The 18,118-nt window shown below is 42.8% G+C and overlaps 1 protein-coding gene across 4 annotated transcripts in view; it reads right to left on the reverse strand.

Annotated features, from left to right (window-relative positions):
* LOC120826235 (prolyl endopeptidase) overlaps nucleotides 1-18,118 on the reverse strand; it is a 22,205-nt gene continuing 4,087 nt past the window's right edge. Inside the window, exons 1-15 of one of the 4 annotated variants that reach the window (XM_078081192.1) lie at nucleotides 9,502-11,414; nucleotides 8,978-9,052; nucleotides 8,769-8,902; nucleotides 8,498-8,628; nucleotides 8,208-8,417; nucleotides 7,965-8,086; nucleotides 7,188-7,293; nucleotides 6,133-6,318; nucleotides 4,492-4,689; nucleotides 3,339-3,442; nucleotides 2,979-3,115; nucleotides 2,661-2,755; nucleotides 1,889-2,020; nucleotides 1,077-1,233; nucleotides 1-418 (exon numbers count right to left, since the gene is read on the reverse strand). In XM_078081192.1, coding sequence (XP_077937318.1) covers nucleotides 124-418; nucleotides 1,077-1,233; nucleotides 1,889-2,020; nucleotides 2,661-2,755; nucleotides 2,979-3,115; nucleotides 3,339-3,442; nucleotides 4,492-4,689; nucleotides 6,133-6,318; nucleotides 7,188-7,293; nucleotides 7,965-8,086; nucleotides 8,208-8,417; nucleotides 8,498-8,628; nucleotides 8,769-8,872 — 1,977 coding nt within the window. In that variant the 5' untranslated portion in view covers nucleotides 8,873-8,902; nucleotides 8,978-9,052; nucleotides 9,502-11,414 and the 3' untranslated portion in view covers nucleotides 1-123. Of the gene's footprint in view, nucleotides 419-1,076; nucleotides 1,234-1,888; nucleotides 2,021-2,660; nucleotides 2,756-2,978; nucleotides 3,116-3,338; nucleotides 3,443-4,491; nucleotides 4,690-6,132; nucleotides 6,319-7,187; nucleotides 7,294-7,964; nucleotides 8,087-8,207; nucleotides 8,418-8,497; nucleotides 8,629-8,768; nucleotides 8,903-8,977; nucleotides 9,053-9,393; nucleotides 11,415-18,118 lie in introns of those variants that run through there. The other 3 variants (XM_040188347.2, XM_040188348.2, XM_078081193.1) reach the window with 3 other exon arrangements.

Here is an 18,118-nt window from a genome sequence, read left to right on the forward strand (position 1 = left end):
TTAATGAAAACTTCTTTATTGTAGCACATCAGACAGTATCTAAGATTCTTTACCAGATCATGTTTCTTTCTCCAACAGGACAGTGTGTTTTCCCAAAAACACCCGTGACACCGTTCTCTCTCTTCAATCGATCCAGCTCAGCCCCAGTGTCTCAGCGATGAAGGAGAAGATGTGCGTGTCCTCCAAGATGGCCTTGCTGGTGGGTTTCCCTGCACCGTGCCCACTGCGGGTGTCCACCCTGACCAGCAGAGGCTGCCGCTGCACGGAGCTGCTGCCTACTCCGTGCTGCAGCGCCGCACAGTACTTGAGGGTGTGGAGAGGCACCACGCGGTCATCGTGATCTGCAGTCAGAAGCAGGACGGCTGGGTAGGGGGGGCCGGAGTAAGGTGGCTGCGGCACATTATGCAGAGGGGAATACCTGCAGGGAATCCCAGGGGAGAGAACATGAGCTTTGGTTGTGTAATAGACTTTCAATACATGTGCAGGAGCGTCGTGACCTTCAACCTTTCTGCAGCATCACGAGTTCTGTTTTTCACTGCCTGCCCCTCTGTTTTGTATCTTAAATGTATTGACCAAAAGGCTTGGTGTATATTATACAGGTTTGTAATTTCCATGGGTTAAAAAACAAATATCCTGGCTCGGCCCTTAAGAGCATTGAAGCTGACAAAGACTAAACAAACGGTTTACACTAATATGCACAGAGTTGTGTAGTCTTGATATTCAAATAAAAGAAATCCCATGACAACATACAATCAACTGTGTCCAGTAGGTGGACAAATGGAAATTCCTTAAATTGTGCTGCAATCTGAGCAGCATGTGTCAAAATGACTCATGTCAGCTGAGCCCAAGTTGTACAACTGTAGTATGAAGTCATTATCGTTGGGACAGTCGTAAATCCTTAATTCTAGTGAAAATGTTTTTTTCTGTAGCATTATTGAAACTACTTTTTAATGTGCAATCCAGCTTTGGATCTAATACCATAAACCCACTCGGTCCAATCAGTGGCGCAATAACTACAGCGTGTTCTCATGCCGCATCGAGCGTATTCCAGTGATTTGTTGCGTCTGTTTTCATACTTGATGAGCCACTCAAACTGCTCCGGGTCGTCAGAACAGCCGTAGTCTGTGGTCCACGCGTGGCCGATGGTGAATTTGTGGAACTTGAGCATATCCATTACCCCCACTTCTGCCACAGCACAGCCGAACAGGTCTGGACGCTGGTTCACGCATGCCGCTGTGTGTGCACATTTAAAATTTGTGTTACAAATGATATCCCCTTTACGTCACATGTAGGACAAAGCCCTAAATGCCACTTGCACACTGTGGAGGAAGCCATTAGTTGGGTTTGTGTGGCGCCATATGGCAGCCAGCCTCGGGTTAGATGATGAGACTAAGCTCTGCTTAATGTGCTGTTTAGTTGATATATTAATTGAAGCTAAGCAGCAAACTACAGTTAAATGAATATTAAATTATTAATCATGCCAAAGTGGTTACATAACGCACACATTGTGATCAATGCAGCTGGGACTTGCAATGGACCATCTTACTTAATTTAGGATATGTACAGTAAATGTGGGGAGGAGGCTGAAATAAAGCTCCGTTCAGCAGACATGTGTGAGGAAAAGGGGCAAAAGAACCCGAGAAAAGTTGGAGCTATTTTACTCACTGCTGTCCCCATAGTTCCTTAAAGGAAAACTTGCTATAGTTGAACAATGATTATTTTGTTTCATTGTGACGGCCGATGTTTGCCCTCTAAAATCCTATTCTGTACAGTGAAGACTTTTTAAAACGCAAAGCATTGGGTTGCATAATAACCCATTACATTTATTTTCCTCCATCTACGGCTTTCACACTGAATAAGTCGGGCACAGAGCCGATCCTGTACTCACCCACTAGCAGGCCGCCGTTGGAGGCGCCATTGATCGCGATGCGGCCGGCTGTGGTGTATTTCTCCTGCACCAGGTACTCTGCTGCACACTGGAAGTCGTCAAAGCAGTTCTGCTTGTTCCCCAACGTGCCGGCTGCAAAACACACAAAATAATCAGCAGAAGTTGTGTGAACGCAGAATTACTCTAGAAAAAGGTAAAAGTAGGAAAATATATTGAGGCACATCTTTACAGGCCCTGTGCGACAGAATGACGCCCACTAAATTGACAAGACACTTGTGAACATAAGAATATGATCTAAAAATGGGTTGTTGGCATTAAAATTGACGTAATTTCTGTGCAATATTTTTAGTTAGAAAACAATGAATGAAGTGAAGTTAGTTATATATAAAAATAAAGTGAATGCTAGTATTAAATAGTTTATATATTATAATGCAATTCAGGCGCAGGAGCCTTCAATGTCCCTATAAATGTAAAGTAGAAAAGAACACCTGATGTCATGAGTGTTTTTTTCTCACTGAGGACCTTTGCTGGATAGCCGTAGTACATTTGTGCTCTTTAATATGTATTGTACTATTAACTGTAGCGTACAGTTCATGGTTTGTGTTAAGCTAATGTTAGCATTCATATGGTAATTGCCTAGCAACATAAAAAAAATGGGAAAAATTCTGCAAAACACTTTGTCCGAACAGGGCACACAATCACAATGGGGAAGCATTTAGTTGTTAAAAAGTGTGCACAGTAATGTGGGAGTACATTGCTTGGATGTGTGTACCTTTGTGCCAGGTGAGCCCGTACTCTCCACCCCCTCTGATGTTTGCCACGGCCAGGATGCCTCCCAGGTGTCTCACATACAGCAGGTATGCAACACTGGCCACAGACAGACACAATCAATGTTCGAGCAGCAGAAGTTATGTTGAAAACAAACATGAAAGCTTTCACAGACTGGACGAGACAGCAGAGAGGTTCGTGTTAAGAGCAGAGGATCGTTGTGCAGACGCTGGTAGTCCACCAAAACCCCCATTTGAGTCATTCTGGAAGGGAGTAGTGTTCATGTGGTGGCAAGAGAGGAGAAGGTTCGCAGTCTGCTTACTTGTAGTATGGTTGTATGGAAGCCTCAAAGCCCCCATAGCCATAAAGGAACACCGGGTGAGAGGCATCCTTCTTGAGGCCCTTGGCGTGAACTAAGAACATGGGGATCTTGGTTCCATCTTTACTTGGATAAAATACCTACAAATGCACGTGAAAAAAATAGATGAGGTCACACACAATTCACCAAAATGTTGTCTAACATGAGCTGCGTTCTCAGCCACGTACGATTCTGGGAAACCTGAATCGTCTTCCAAATATGCAGCAGAGTGCGATGAAATGACAAGAACAACCTGTAAGATGACGGTACAAACAAAGGCTAACGGGGAGGTACGAGGAAGGAAAAAACTTAACGGCAGGCGACCTGGTTGATCTCGTATTCTTCTTGCTTGATGCCTTTCAACTCCACCTCCCTGAACACGCTGGGCTGCGGGTCGGACTCCCTCAAATCACAGTGGTAAATGACACCTGGGTACCAGGGAACCAAAGCCACAGGGGAGACCGGTTACTGCGTGTCTACCTCTACCATGGCGATATAGGGAAATGACATAAAAAAACAAACAGCGGCGCAACTGTCTGCTTAGGAGGGCGCGCGCCTGACTGACTATCGCATGAATAAAATATACCAGATCGGCTACAACAGCTTCACGCACTGCTTTGATTATTTGCTGTTTCATGCCAAAGAAAAGTTCCGTGTTTACAGCACAGCTCGCTCGAAGCGTTCAATGTTCAGTTTCAATCACTGAATGAAGCCGGCTGTATGTGGGACAAGAATTGAGACATTAAATTGTTAAATTCAGCATTTGTTAATTGTTGTCGTTCATTTAAACCGCTATGCGCAGAGAGCGCGGGAGAGGTCGGCGGTCATGGCCTTTTTTGTGCAGGTAATATGTTTAAACTTAAATAAATTACCTATACAAGTAGTTATGCCTCATTGTATTAATTTGTCCTGTCCTTGACGTGTCTAATGCGCAACCAGATACTCGAATATATCTTTTTTTTTAAAGCGAATATTCAAACGTCATTTTTGATCAATTTTAAACAGCCCTATGACATACCAAGAGTTCCTAGCAATTTATGTAATATTTTAAGTATTGGAACTAGAGGAAGTTACCATTACGGCAGCTAGTCAGCACAAAACATGCATCTCATAAGATTCAGATAAATAAATATTTAGGGGCAAAACAATAAATTGTTCAAAAGAAAACCAAACAACTGTTATTCAGGCAAATCTGTCAAGCAGACATGCAAAAGATTCTCCGCTTCCAGCTTCTTAAATGTGAGGATTTAATGTCATGTTATTAGACTGAATATAATTTTTTTTTTAACTTTTTGTTGAAAAATCTAAATGGCAGTTAGCGAATTAATCATTATTCAGCCCCTAATTAACTATATGCGTTGAGGATTGTTTCAGCAGTGCTGTATCATGTGGGAAGCTTTCTGACTACTTTTATTCTCATTTCTCTCATGAAACGTAAGGCAACTAAAAGGCTCTTTATGAACTTAAGAAGAGTCACCAGGTGTCGTGAAGGAGGTGAACTTGTAGAACAGTTCAGAATGTGCCTTCTTGCAGCTCACTCCGGCCACCGTGCCGACATCCAGCGGCAGGTCCCTGACCAGCCGGCCTGTGGACAGCTCACACAGCTGGAGGACGTCCTTCACGTCGTGGACGTAGTTGACCACCAGGTGGTGCTGGTTCACACAGGAGACAAAGCCTGCAGAGGGATAAGAAAAGGAAGTGATAGAAAGTATACACGATATCACAACAAATCCGCCTCGTGTCATTAAAAAGCCTGTATCCAAGGGTGCGACTGGTGTCGGTTTCCCTTTCTATGTTGCAACCAATGTCAGCTTCCTCTCTGTTATTCTCACACATCCTAAAAACAAGAAGCCATCTCATGCCTGTCCGTGCATTTAATATGACCGTGTTGATTTTGTTATGTTAATTGAGATGCTACTGCACAGGTAGGACATAGACTTCGCTATGGACCTTGGACTGTAACAGGAAGAAATCTCATCAACGGCCAGCAGGAGGCAGTAATAAGATATAATACACACATACGGCTGCAGAGCAGCCAGTGCTGCAAGCCGTCTTCTCTTGACCCTCTTTATAAAACACAGAACTGTAGAATCCGTGACTTCATAGCAGCAACATTATATTTGACCACCACCATTGCTCACAGGGTCAATTTGAGAGTTAAAAAGGTGAGAGGAATTGATATTGGCACATTTCTGAACAGACATTACAGATATTACGAGGCTATTATAGCAACTACGGCCAAGACGGCGTTATGTCAAAGGAGACAATGTCCTCTGGCTGCAACTGTTAACTGACTGTGATCATTTAATGCCATGGCAACAAGCTGCTAGTTTATAAAAAACAAATCAATTAATATTGACTGTAAATTACTATTAACATCATAAAATTATTATTAATTGTAAACTTGTTCAAAAAGTGAAATTCGAAAAGATCATAATTTGCACTATTGAAACCAAATCGCTGATATCACTTGACTGCTGCCTGTTTGAATATTTAAATGCTTAGCGAGTATTTAAATATTCAAACAATTTAATGCTTGATAGCACTTTATAACATGGTTGTACACACACTTAAGCTTATTAATTATTGACATTATTACAGAAGTTTCCTTTGTTATGTGATGGTGGTGACTACTTGTGGTGAGCTACAAAACAGGACTTGGGGTGCTTCCTTAGCATGTTTCTCTTGGCGTGTGCATGCGTTCGGCACATTTTTCACTGTCAATTACCGTCACTCATGAGTCACAACAACCAAACAATGCAGACAAAGTGCATATAAGCTGAGTTTCACTTTTTGAGTAGACAGCCCTTTGACAAACATCTATGACCACATGCACAGAACTTCCCAGTTGCTGTGGTTGGACTTTCATCGAAGTACGCATTAGTACATATATTCTCTGAAAAGGTGTTTTGCAATATTTTAAAAGCGGAATTGTGGAACTACGACTTACTGCGTAGAAGCCATTTACGCATTTCTAAAGCTTGGTGGACTTTTCGGAAGTTCTAACACCAGCCCGCAGCTGTCATGGCAACCGAGATCTGTTATAGTGACAGAACTGCTGGGACTTAAACGCGCAGGTCTTCTGCTATAACCTGTAGAAGTCTCCTCTCAGTCTCACCCAGGACATCCTTGTCGTGCTGCGGAATGAGGGTCGTCCAGCTGTCTGGTTTCTGGATGTCGACGTTGATCAGAGCGTACCGAGGAGCGTCCAAGTTGGAGCGGAATGTGAACACTGTTCCCTCATTGGTGACGTACGAGTACTGGGCATCAAAGTTGTCTACGAGTTTGACCCATGGCAGGAGACCTGGAGCAGAAGATGAATCAAATTACAGCAAAAAAAACAATAATTCATTATAAAAGGTGGATCATGGTCCTCTCATCTCTAACATTGACCATTATAAGTTACAGCAAAAGAAACCCTTAGCGAAGCCCAAATCACACCAGTCTATCACACCAACAACACCCTTTCTCACGATGCAAACACTGAAAAGTGTCCACATTGCTTTGCATGTGAAGGATGTTTTTTTTTAGAAAGTTTGCAAAGTGAATTTTGAAATCTCCACATCAGGGTGGAGTAGCCGCATCTGGGCATGCGAATTTTGTGGCTTGGAGCAGAGGAGGAAGTGTCTATTAGATCAGCACTCTTGAAAAGCTTCGGTGCTTTTCTGAAAATCCAATCTAATGTTGGATTTGGTAACACTTCTTAATGCTAATCAGTATGTGGGGATAAAACTTTACGAGATATAAAGTGACACATGTATATACACCCAAAACTACTACGTTGTTACTAAACATTAAAATTAAGACATTTGGAATTCTAGAGATGTAACAATTGATTTATCAATGAATGAATTAATGGACGGAAAGAATAATTAACTATTTTGATGATTTGATTATAAACTATAATATAGTTTTTGTTGTTCAGCTTTGACAACCCAGATGACAGCTAGTTTTACGTTAAGTCAAAATACATATTTTTATAACACATTTTATTTTTGCGAGCAGAGGTAGGACTTTTGCTTTCTCTAAAGGAAAGAAGAAATCTGTAGCACTATATTGTCATCTGTGCAGACAGAAGTTTGCGATCGTGCCAAAGCGGAACTAAGCATCAACTCTGCACCGGGGATCCCACTTAAAATACGTGCATTCTGAGTTCTTCCCCAGTGCACAGACCTGCGACGCCACCAGGGAGCTGCTGAAGGTCACAGTACCACAGCTGGTTGACGGGTTCACAGCCCTCAGTGATGGACAGCACAGCGTATCGGCCGTCATCGGATATCTAGAAAAGGGAAGCGGGAAGGAAGCAAAGTAAGACAAAGAGGCTGGAAAGTCTTTGCTGATGACAAACCTTTTACTTGAGCACAGCTACTATTGGTGGACAGGGAACACGCAGTAAAGTGTACTTTAGTTAGAGCAGAATTTCTAAACGTGAGTTTTTTGTAATTTGCTACGAGAAAGTCTTACTTCCGTTTAATGTATCAAATTAACTTAGAACATACGGACTGAGGTGCGTGTGTGGTTTTCAATGACAATACTTTCATTTTGTGTTCAAACGCAGTATTTCTGCACAGTTGCAGATACGTTTAATGCCATTAGTATTATAATATTTCTAGAATTAGATACCAGTAGTGTCTGTGTAAGATTGTGTCTGGCTCATCTAAGTCACGCCTCCCAAATAACACAGGAACCTTGTAAATTACCAAAGAACTCAGTGACTTGTGTGCTCGACCCTATTTATGTTCCGTTGATTGAGAAGTCTAAGCGACCCACTGGTGGACATCTCAAACGTTTTTAAGCTGCACTCGTATGTCGCCTGCTCATTTTACGTTATTTTAATCCGATTTGAATGCATTTCTGTGGTTATAGCATGTTTACTTAAGGAAACAATCTGTGTGCCTTACAGCATCACGTGAACGGCTGATTACTACGAGTGATTCAAGGTGGACTCACGGTTACTGAGCTGTGCCACTTGGGATGTTCGGGGAACTCGGCAACCAGGATGTCTTCTGACTGCTTGGTGCCGATGACGTGGTAGAAGAGCTTCTGATTGACGTTGCAGGTGGTCTCTGTGCCTTCAGTGACAACATAGCAAAGCGGGGTTTGAATGCATTTGTACTCGGCGTGCAGGAAAGGCGTTGCTGCTGCGTGGATGGAGCATGCGGTTCGCTGTGAGCGCGGGGGAATCCTGCTCACCGTCACTTTTGCCTTCCTGCCGCGGGTAGCAGTTGTAAAAGATGCCCTTGGCATCGTGAGTCCAGGCCAAGCAGCTGAACTTCACCCTCTCCAGCACATCGGGCAGCGGAGTGAGATCGTCCGCCTTCATGAAACTCACCGTCACCCAGTCAGAACCGCTGCTGCTCAGACCGTACGCAAAGTATTCACACTCCTCCGAGAGACGGCCCACTGGGTAAAGAGGGGAACGGAGAAGATGGGGAGTGATTCAGCACCGACGTCTCAACTGGCTCACCCACTGTTTGACTCACTCTTCAGCGCCACCGTGCCGTCTTCAGACAGTTTATTGGGGTCAAAGAATACAGTGGCTGCTCCATCCAGAGAGTCCTGCACGTAGAGCACGTCTTGGTTCTGGAGACCTTTGTTGTGGAAGTAAAAGTACCTGCAGGTAAAAAACAGGGAATAACACAACTAAGCATCGTCTCTTTTATTTATTTTAGTCAGACCTGCAATTCAAGTTAGTCCCTCTCATAAGTGCTTATCAGTCCGTGCAGGGACTATTCTTTCAATCTAAATGAGTACCTCTTCCCTCTTTTGTAGGGGCAGCTGTATTTGGGGTAGTCATAGAGCTCAGTGAGCCGCTGATGGAACTGAGGGCGAACAGCACACCGCTCCAGGTACGGCATGGTCACTTTGTTCTGCTCCTCAACAAAGGCCTGAGGCACAAAAGGAGAGCGATGAGCAGAGCATGAAGACACGGCTTCAGCCACCTGCCAGAGACGGACACGTACTATCGTTTCTGCGTCATCAGGGTCCTCCAGCCACCTGTAGGGATCGCAGATCTTCCTTCCATGGTAGTCGTCCACCTAGAAATAAGACGAGAAGTGAATGAACCATTATTGACTTAATCAGAATTGAAACTTTTGACCGAAGCAAGAATTTCAATGATTGTTTTTCGGTTTTCTTATTTGTTTTTGGTGGGGAATTGAAACGCAGACATACTCTGAATTCATACTGAAACACATATTGGACCACTAATTCATTCTCTAAACTGATTAGTAGAGAAAGCGTAAATGCTGTGGCCGCATGGATGGTAGCTGGTGGCTAAAGCACATTAGCAGGGAACAGCGGGCATTAGGAAACCAAAAGTGAAGCTACTTGAAACTGCGACACACCACAACGGAGCCGAAGACTCCTTCAGTCTCACCATTGTGGACACATGTTGTGACTTTCCGACTTTGGCCCGTTTGTCACGAGGGGTCAAAGTGACAGACGACTGTAAAAAGTTAACAATTCCTTCTTATAGCTTTCTAACCCTGAGCCCGGCGCCTCCCTCGCCCCGGTCTCGCGTTTCTTCCTCGTCATCATTGGACGGACTCCCCGGGACACAGAGGGACACCGAGGGACAAGGCGAGCAGCAGGACTCAGGACACTGACCGTGGTCTCGTCTCTCCGTGCATCCGGGTACTTCATCGCCATGACGCCGCGCTTTTTTCCCCCTCCGCTGTTTTTGAATCGTTTTGGACGCGGCGGCACCGTCGAGACGACGGAGGCTTGTTAGTGAAAGTGAAACAATATTTATTTTTCGCACACGCGCGGTTTCTTGCTCGCGGCTCGTGCGCGCGCCCCCTCAACCGGAAACGACGCGTCACCCGAGGCCAGCCGTAGTACGCGTGCACGCGCGCATTTGTTATTTAGAGTATCATTCGCGCATCCCCGGCCAAAGGAAATAACAATTATACGGGAAATAATGAGTTTTCCTTGTGGAGGCAAAAGCCAAATTCTTTTATGTAAAAAATGCATAGCGGCTTAAAACAATGTAGTGAGACAGTGAACTGTGGAAAGGGCCCAGGAGGCCTCGGTGCACAGCAGGCTGACTGCAGTGAGTCCTGAAGTGAACAAAGAAAAGGGGATGTGCTTTTATCAGGTTTACAAGCGAGCCCTGGTGACAGAACACGAGCAAGGGGAACTTGTACTTTATTTACCAAAAAAAAAGAAGAAAAGCTTGTGGTGATGAGACATCATCAGTTTGCCAGTAAAATGAGATAATCTACTTACTGTAACCCAATCATCAGTCTCTCTCACCGCCTGGTCGGCTTGAGGCGGCAATAACCAATGTTCTATTGTGGTTTCATTCACGGTTTGTAAAAAAAAGTGACAAATGGCCATCATACTTTTCCAAAACTGCCGTTTTCTAAGCCTTGCTTTGTCTCACTGTCACGAATCTTAAGATATTTCATTTGCATTGATGTAAAACAAAGAGAAGCAGTGTATCTTCACATTTGTCAAAGCAACTTCCAGATGTTCGGTGCTCTTAGTTGACATCGTCCTTCAAAGATTTATTACCAAAAGAGTTGATTATTTTCAGATAACTGAATAAACAATTATGATGACAGTTCCCGAGCTGTCACAAGAAGGCACTGTCATTATTCCTTTGATAATGTGAACCCGGCGTATGTTTTCATGGTGAAAGATGTTTCCTACCAACTATGATTTCCAACTGGAATGAACATAAAAGAGGGATTCAAAAATAATCATCTTACTTTCTTTTCTTTAGGAAAGGTATAGCTTTTCTGAAGAATATTAAAATTCTTCAGACTATTTCTAGTGTTGTCATCTTGCAACACAATACGGGCCCTTGTGTTACCTGGATTAACTGGAAGGGAAACAAAATAACACTATAATCCCCTGTGTTGAGGAACATCCACAATTTTCAGTGCCAGGCCAAAGAAACACTTGATGGCATTTCCACGTTGTGGTTGTGCAGGTATCTGTGTCACGTCGCCCCACCCGAATGTCAAACCACTGAAAATAATTCCCGAACTACACAAGTTCTGTATTCACCAGTAGAATAGTGGCAGTTTTGTCTCACAATACGAACATGGACCCGTATCTGTCCGAGCCTGTAACCCGCGGAGGGATTACTGAGCGAGTACTCCAGTGTCCGGGCACGTGCCCCCCACGGCTCCCCCTGGCCCTCTGCAAACTCAAAGAGACACGTCCCAGCCAGAAATAGACTTAAATAACCACAAAGAAATATAAAACAACTCGGTGACACACAAAAATACCTCAAAGTAGAATAAGACAAAACCACCAAGAGACATTTGGCAGGTATGAAGAAATGCAAACAGCAAAAGGACCACAAAGACCCACAAAACAACTAAAAAAAATACTATTTTCAAACTGTCTGCGCAATGTCTCATAATCTGTTTACGACTGACTGAGACTATTTGTTGTGTGATGAACAGGTTTGAAGCTGGAACTACAAGTCGAGACTGTTTGGCTTAACTTCCCTCGCGATGGAAGGACCTGTAACACAGAGAAAGAACAAAAACAGAGTTTCAGACAAGTAATCCGTCTAATCCATAAAGCTGTAAAAATGTCCGGGATGGAAAGGAGGGGAAAGATGGAGGACAGGGAGTTAGAAAGAGGGCTAATTTCAAACTAATTTAGCTAAGGTGATTAAGTGAGACTGGCTTGATGAGAAAATAAGCTTTTAGAAGGCCCCTGACCTTGTGTCGGTGTATTTACCTCTCGGGCTCATTGATGTTGAAACACCATATCAGAGAAGGTGTATTTCTACAGTTTATGCACAGAGAATTATTTATAAAAGGAAAAAAAATGTTAGATCACATTATTTCGAATTCATTTACATCTTTAAAAAAGCAAAGAAGCATCATTATTCTTCATGAATAAGATAATGCTTATTCAGTAGTTTATAGACTTAAAACGCTGAGGAATATGAAGGAAACTAACAGCCAAATCTAATGCATGCTGTGATAACTTGTGATCACATTTTGTAACGTGATTTTCAACCTGTTTACTTATTTCTGACCCGCTGAGGTTGATTGAAGAACCTTTACTCTGTGCCACATCGAACAATGAAAATGATAAAAGTTCATGTTGTGTAATTTCATGTTATCTTAATATTGATAAAGAAACATTTGGTGCCAAATCTGTCCGCACATCCTCCGATCACTGCTTTGGTAATTGCCTTACAACTATATGGCAACATGTGCTTTAATTATCAGTGAAGTCCGCGGAGGATCCCTAATATTCCGGGCCACCGTGGATGAAAGTGGACCGGGCCAATCCACGTGCAGATGGGCTGTTATGGAAGCAGATATACGGGCCCAGAGGCAGCCGGAGCCTTGCACGGCCCGGATCGGCCTGCCGGGCCTGTGCGGCGGCTGGCCTTGACCTGCGTGGCGTGCTGTACAGATGGGCCATAATTGGCTGGAAGGACCCAGGTAGTTTGCCAATCTGCAAAGGCAGAGAGATTAGATTAGCCATGTCAGATTACAGCAGAGCCGAGTCAGACAGTGTCATCGGGCTGTTCTGCAGCTCCAGACTCACCCACTGAGAGAGAGGGGAGGAAGGGGGGAGGGGAGGAAGGGGGCTGAGCCGTTGATGCGTACGACAGAAAACCAGGATGGTGATGACAAAAGTGTGTGAATGGAGGTGTGATAGTTAGGGACTAAATCTAAAAACACAAGTAAATAATGAAAAACAATGTGCCAAGGAGTGAGAGGAAATGTTGTATTTTTTGTAGACAAAATTGTTAAATACTGCAAAAGACCCAAAATGACACACAAGTTATACATCTAGTTATTTATATATCAGTTATATACACACACACACACACACACGCGCCCTAACACACACACACACACACACACACACACCAGTGATCACCCCCCTTGAACAGATGGTTCCAAGTGCCAAGCCACTGAATGAGATAATCCGTTATTATTCTGAATATTTTGATTATAACCCCGGTTGTCATTTCAAAATCATACACAAATCACCGCCTAACCTCAGTTTGATCCAAGGCTTCCCGCTGCTCTGAGGCTAATATCTTTGGCTCAGGGCCCAGCGCTTTATTTTAATACAACCGAGAGTGCTATTCCATAAGCTTCTCATTTTAGAAATTGACAATGTTCAGATGTGTTTTATTTAGAGAGCATAATAAAGGGGCTTGGGGGAGATTTGTCAAAGGTGTTTGCTTGTGCTGCTACTTTCAAGTTGGACTTAATACACAAATGGACAAACTGTGGATATTTTCTTCCCGATTACATACATTTTTCTCTTTATTATATTCTGCTCTCATATAACACTTAATGACATCAGGTCGTCTCTGTAGATTATGATAGTGAGATGCATGCAATTTATTTTTGAAGAACAATAAAGATTATTTTCTCTATCAAAATGCACATCCCCTACCCCCTTTGTATTTTAATTAAATACATAAGCAGTGCGGACTAAACTTAAATTAGTGAAGAAAAAAAATCAATAAGGGCGGTGGTGGAAGTTGCGGCCTGATGCCAAGTATTGATCTGTGGTTAATGTTTTTGTTCCGCGGTGCGCTTGACGCCCCAGGGACAATAAAAGACCAGTGAGATTAAGACAATTAGGGGGTTGATTGTTATCCAAAAGACGAGAAGAAGAAGATGAAGATTAAATAAGGGGATTTAGGTCAAAGTGGTGATGTCCAGAAGAAGGAAGGAGGAGGGCGGGGAAAAGGTGGGAGGAGGAGGAGGAGGAGGAGGAAGGATTGGGGTCAGAGAAACTGATCGTTGTAGCCTGGGACTGAGGAAGAGAGTGATGAAGAGGGGGAGGGCCGGTCTGATTCCCGGCAGCCGAGGTGAGTCGTCACCCAGTGAGCCTCACCTGACTCGCTGCACGCCTGTCTGGGGATTTTCCTCATCCGTCTAGACTTCTGAAATCGGCACTATAGCTGATCTGATGTTTTTTCTTTTCTCTCCTCTGTCTCACTCTCATCCCGGCCCCCACCTCCTTCTCTGGAGGGTCTAATTAGCAGACATTTTGTATTGATCCGCTGGATTTGCTCCTGAAATCCCCTTCTCTGTCTGCCAGACAGATCTTGGCTAAAGTCCTCTTCTTTGGCTGGTGTTCTGTGAGATTGAGGAGGTGGGGGGTTGGGGGGGGGGGCGGGGGGGGCGTTAGCCCACCTGTTGATCACAAGCGTGCAGACTTTGCGACACGCTTATATCACCCCTTTTTTATCCCTGTTCTCCCCAACACAACATCTTTAAGTCTCCAGATACCCGCTGCAGTCGGAGCTCATTTGGGCCGGCTAGATGGTAATTGTACTGCAGGTTTGAGTTCCCAATAATTAGGGTTTCAGGCTCTTACAGTCATTAGTTGAGAGAGAGAGGGGGATTCAGATGAACACCCTGGTAATTAAGTGTCATGGAAAGATTATGTAAGCTCAAAAGCACAATGTACTGGCTAATAAACCCAAATCTGTCAGCAAAGGCATCATTCAACTGGAGGAAATAGACTTTCAAAATGATACACGTTTTATTTCCCCCAATCAACAAGTATCATGCAGATTGGGGAACACGATCTAATACTCTAATACTGTACCAAAGGTTTTGGGGAACCTGTGCTACATTTGCAGCTACTTCTATGTTTTACTACAATACCAAAAAACTAAGTATCTAATATTAGAATATTAATAACCCAGGAATTGATTTGGCATTGTACTTCTTTCTTTGAACAAAAAATAAAAGTTTTAGTTCTCCCATTCACATGAGCTCACATCAAGCTCGCAGAAATGCAGAATGACACATTCTGCAGATAACGCCATGCAGCGCTTACGTTCGGTAAAAGATCATGTAAAAATAACAACCACAGCAGCAGAAGATCACAGCAGAACCACAGAAGACAGAAGAAGGTTTTAAACATGGGCATCGGAGCAAATTAATCTTTTACGCCGTCAAATGTGATGACTCAAAGAACGTATTGCAGTAGATAAATGTAGATGCACAGGGATGTCCAACAGCGAGTGTCTCCTGGACTAAGTACACATTTTTGACGACCAAACATTCCAATCTTAAATAATCTAAGGAACACTCATTTTAATGTCATTATAAAAATTGTCTGTGTCAGGTAGAGCTAACGTAAGCTGGTGAAATACTTTTGTTAGTAAACTGTTGTGAGAATTGTGCAAATATCCCCCACTGGTCCAGCATGCACCATGCATATGCTTCCTCTTCTGCTGTGTGTGATCATTCACAGGTCTAAACTGAGAGAATCACAGCATCAACTTACGGGTGTTTCTCACAAGCGTTCTTTGTCTGAGGTTATTTTGATGTTGTTTTAAATCGACAAATACCATTCACATACTGAAAGGAAGGGCTGAAAGGCTCGTTGTATCTGCAGAAAAAGAAGAAGCCTGTTAGTAAGACTGTTCAATAGTTGCCAGTAACTACAGGAAGATGAACTATTTTTGTGTGTTTCACTCATTGCTCATTGCTCATACTCATCGAGTTCATGAAAAAAATACAAGGATGTGTTCGCAGTGGTGCGTTGTTTTTCTACAGCCTGCAAACCAGAGTGGAAGGAAAAGAGACAATATATACATTTCAGTTTAGAAGCAATTTTATGAGGGATGCGGATGCCAGAACGTTTTATTTTTCAAAGATTCCAGATATATTCTGCTATGATATTAGATTGTGCTTAAAAGTCCCTTCTTCCCTCCAACGGTGTAAAGTTGCTACATGCACGGCACAGGCTGAAGATGATCGCAGATAAGGATGTTGCTTGTTCTGAAGCATCTGGCCATCGTCTTCCTTCCTCCTCTGTGATGGCGTGCAATCCAGCTGAGGTGTGAAAATGAGATGTTATTTTGGGTTTTCAGAGTCAGCCTCTGAGAAACTTTGGTATTTCGCAAACAAATAATGGTGAGAAAGTGTGAGCTCTCACTTCATGTTAAATAGTCATGAAAAAGGCAGGCAACAGGCTAAATAATATTTTTCAACATAATTCAAAATCCCATACATTCAATCTGTTTTATAAAGTCTTTAGCTGGTATTCAGTATTTCTACACGTAGCATTTCTAATTTCGTATTGCTCTCATTTTACGTTCAAACCTGTTTTACCATGATGAATTCCTGGTGTTATATTTCTATTTGTGACTTACTTTTATTTGGTATTTTTGTCTCTCTTTTGAATATCAGCTTTTGTTTCAGCTTTGTGCGGATCAAATGGTGTTTAAAAAAGGTATAAAGACACAGACACAACAATTAAATGCTCTGAATAAAAAAACTACCGGGGTCTCAATTTGCCAAGCCGTGTGTCTGCGACAGACTGATGCAATGGTTGTCAGCTAATAATAGTCACAACAAAGGTAAGAGCTCTTATAGTCCTAAGGCCTTAAACTGGTTTCAGTTTTTTCAAGTACTCCAATGCAGCTTTCACATGCATCCATTTTTCACATACTCATGTTAAACCTCTTTGAAATAGAAACTTCTCTAAATGTGATTGTATTTGAACAGGTGTAGTTCCACAACATCCAACAATGATTAGAAAAAGAATAGAGTAAGGTGATGTGGTGGAATATGACAAAAACAATGTCCAGCTCATGACACACGTCTTTAGAGGGATAAGGAGATCAGGAGAAAAGATTTAAGTCTGTTGTTTGTTTGTTTTTTACCTCCTGTGAAACAATCATTCGCACATCTTAGAAGACCAGAGTTGCCCACCGCCCTCCACTGAAGATTATAAATCAAGATTATGTTTTAAATCATACCTGGATTATGTATGGTTATCCTTTTTGACCTATAGATACCACATAGTATTGTTTTCATATGTATGAATGATTGCTTCCATAAGCTTAGAAGGCACTGCCTGTTTGTCATTTCATTGTCTTTAACGCTTCTTATGGAAAATCTTCTTGTAGCAACAAAAGGAAAAAGCGCTTTGGACACGTGCAGAATTATTTGATGGATGCTCACAAAAGTCGCACTGTATGATGTGTTTGAATTTGAAACAAACCACCCTACAGTATAACAAGATGCATTTTATCTTGCTTTTGACACTACAAATAATAGATGCGTCTTTTGGTTGCACAATAGAGTTTAAAGATGACTGAAAAACTCCCACACCAACTGAAAAAATGTGACCCCCCAATCACCAATAACCTCAATCCGTTTAAAAACAAAGATGCTTCCAGGAAAACAATTGCCCATGCTTGTTGGTATTGAAATGCAATACTGTAATCTTACATATTTAAGGTTGAGCCAGTGGGGATAATCCCTCCGGTTAAAGGGATCTCATGTAAAACTAAGCCGGCCCGACTCGGTAAACAACAACCCCCTGAAAAGTGATGTTTCCGGGGTCATCCGCTTCCTCGTGAAGTCAATGGGGTTGTTTGTAGGGACAACATTTACAGAAACAAACATCATCATGCAAATAATCCTCTGCTGCTCAGCTGTTTACTGTTTACCATGACGGCACCGGGAAAACACCAAGGGAGGGGAGCGCCAGTAAAACCAGAAGGATTGGGGCCACACAGAGTGAGACATTGTCATTACAACATAAAATATATATATATATATATATAGGGACTTATTTCCTGCGCTGACTCAAGGCCGAGAAGCAAAAACAAGCAAACAACTTGAGCGCTCACGCTTCTTGCTTGCTGGTCTGTTTCCACTTTCATTGGCAGTGGCCTGACATTATAGATTACAGTAGGCAATTCAGCAAAGAGTTGATATCTGTGAGAAGGGATTGGCTCATGCAGTTCTTAAGTGGGGTTGTATGAGGCACTAAGAGAAAAGCAGCAAACTCCTGCAACTGGTACAGCATCAAAGTGTACTGGTCTACTGCTACCACGAGCAGTTGGTTAGGTTGTGTTGTTGTAACCCATTAAAACAACAAACTCACTGCTTTTGTTTCCTTTAATTGGATATAGATGCTATCTTGAAAGATTAAAGCAGTAGGGCATCTAAGGGCACTTGTACAAAGCTACATCAGCACATTGGCCGTTGGTTTGGGTGCATAGTGGAGAGCGGATTCAGGGTGGTGTAGGCCGGTGGAATCAGTGCTTATTGATGTGTAAACAACAAGATTACAAGGTAAATAATAATAGCCCCATTTGTTTTCTTGAAGCATAGGGAAACTAC

Source organism: Gasterosteus aculeatus, chromosome 10, assembly GCF_964276395.1.
Source record: "Gasterosteus aculeatus chromosome 10, fGasAcu3.hap1.1, whole genome shotgun sequence".
NCBI classification, from domain to species: Eukaryota; Metazoa; Chordata; class Actinopteri; order Perciformes; family Gasterosteidae; genus Gasterosteus; species Gasterosteus aculeatus.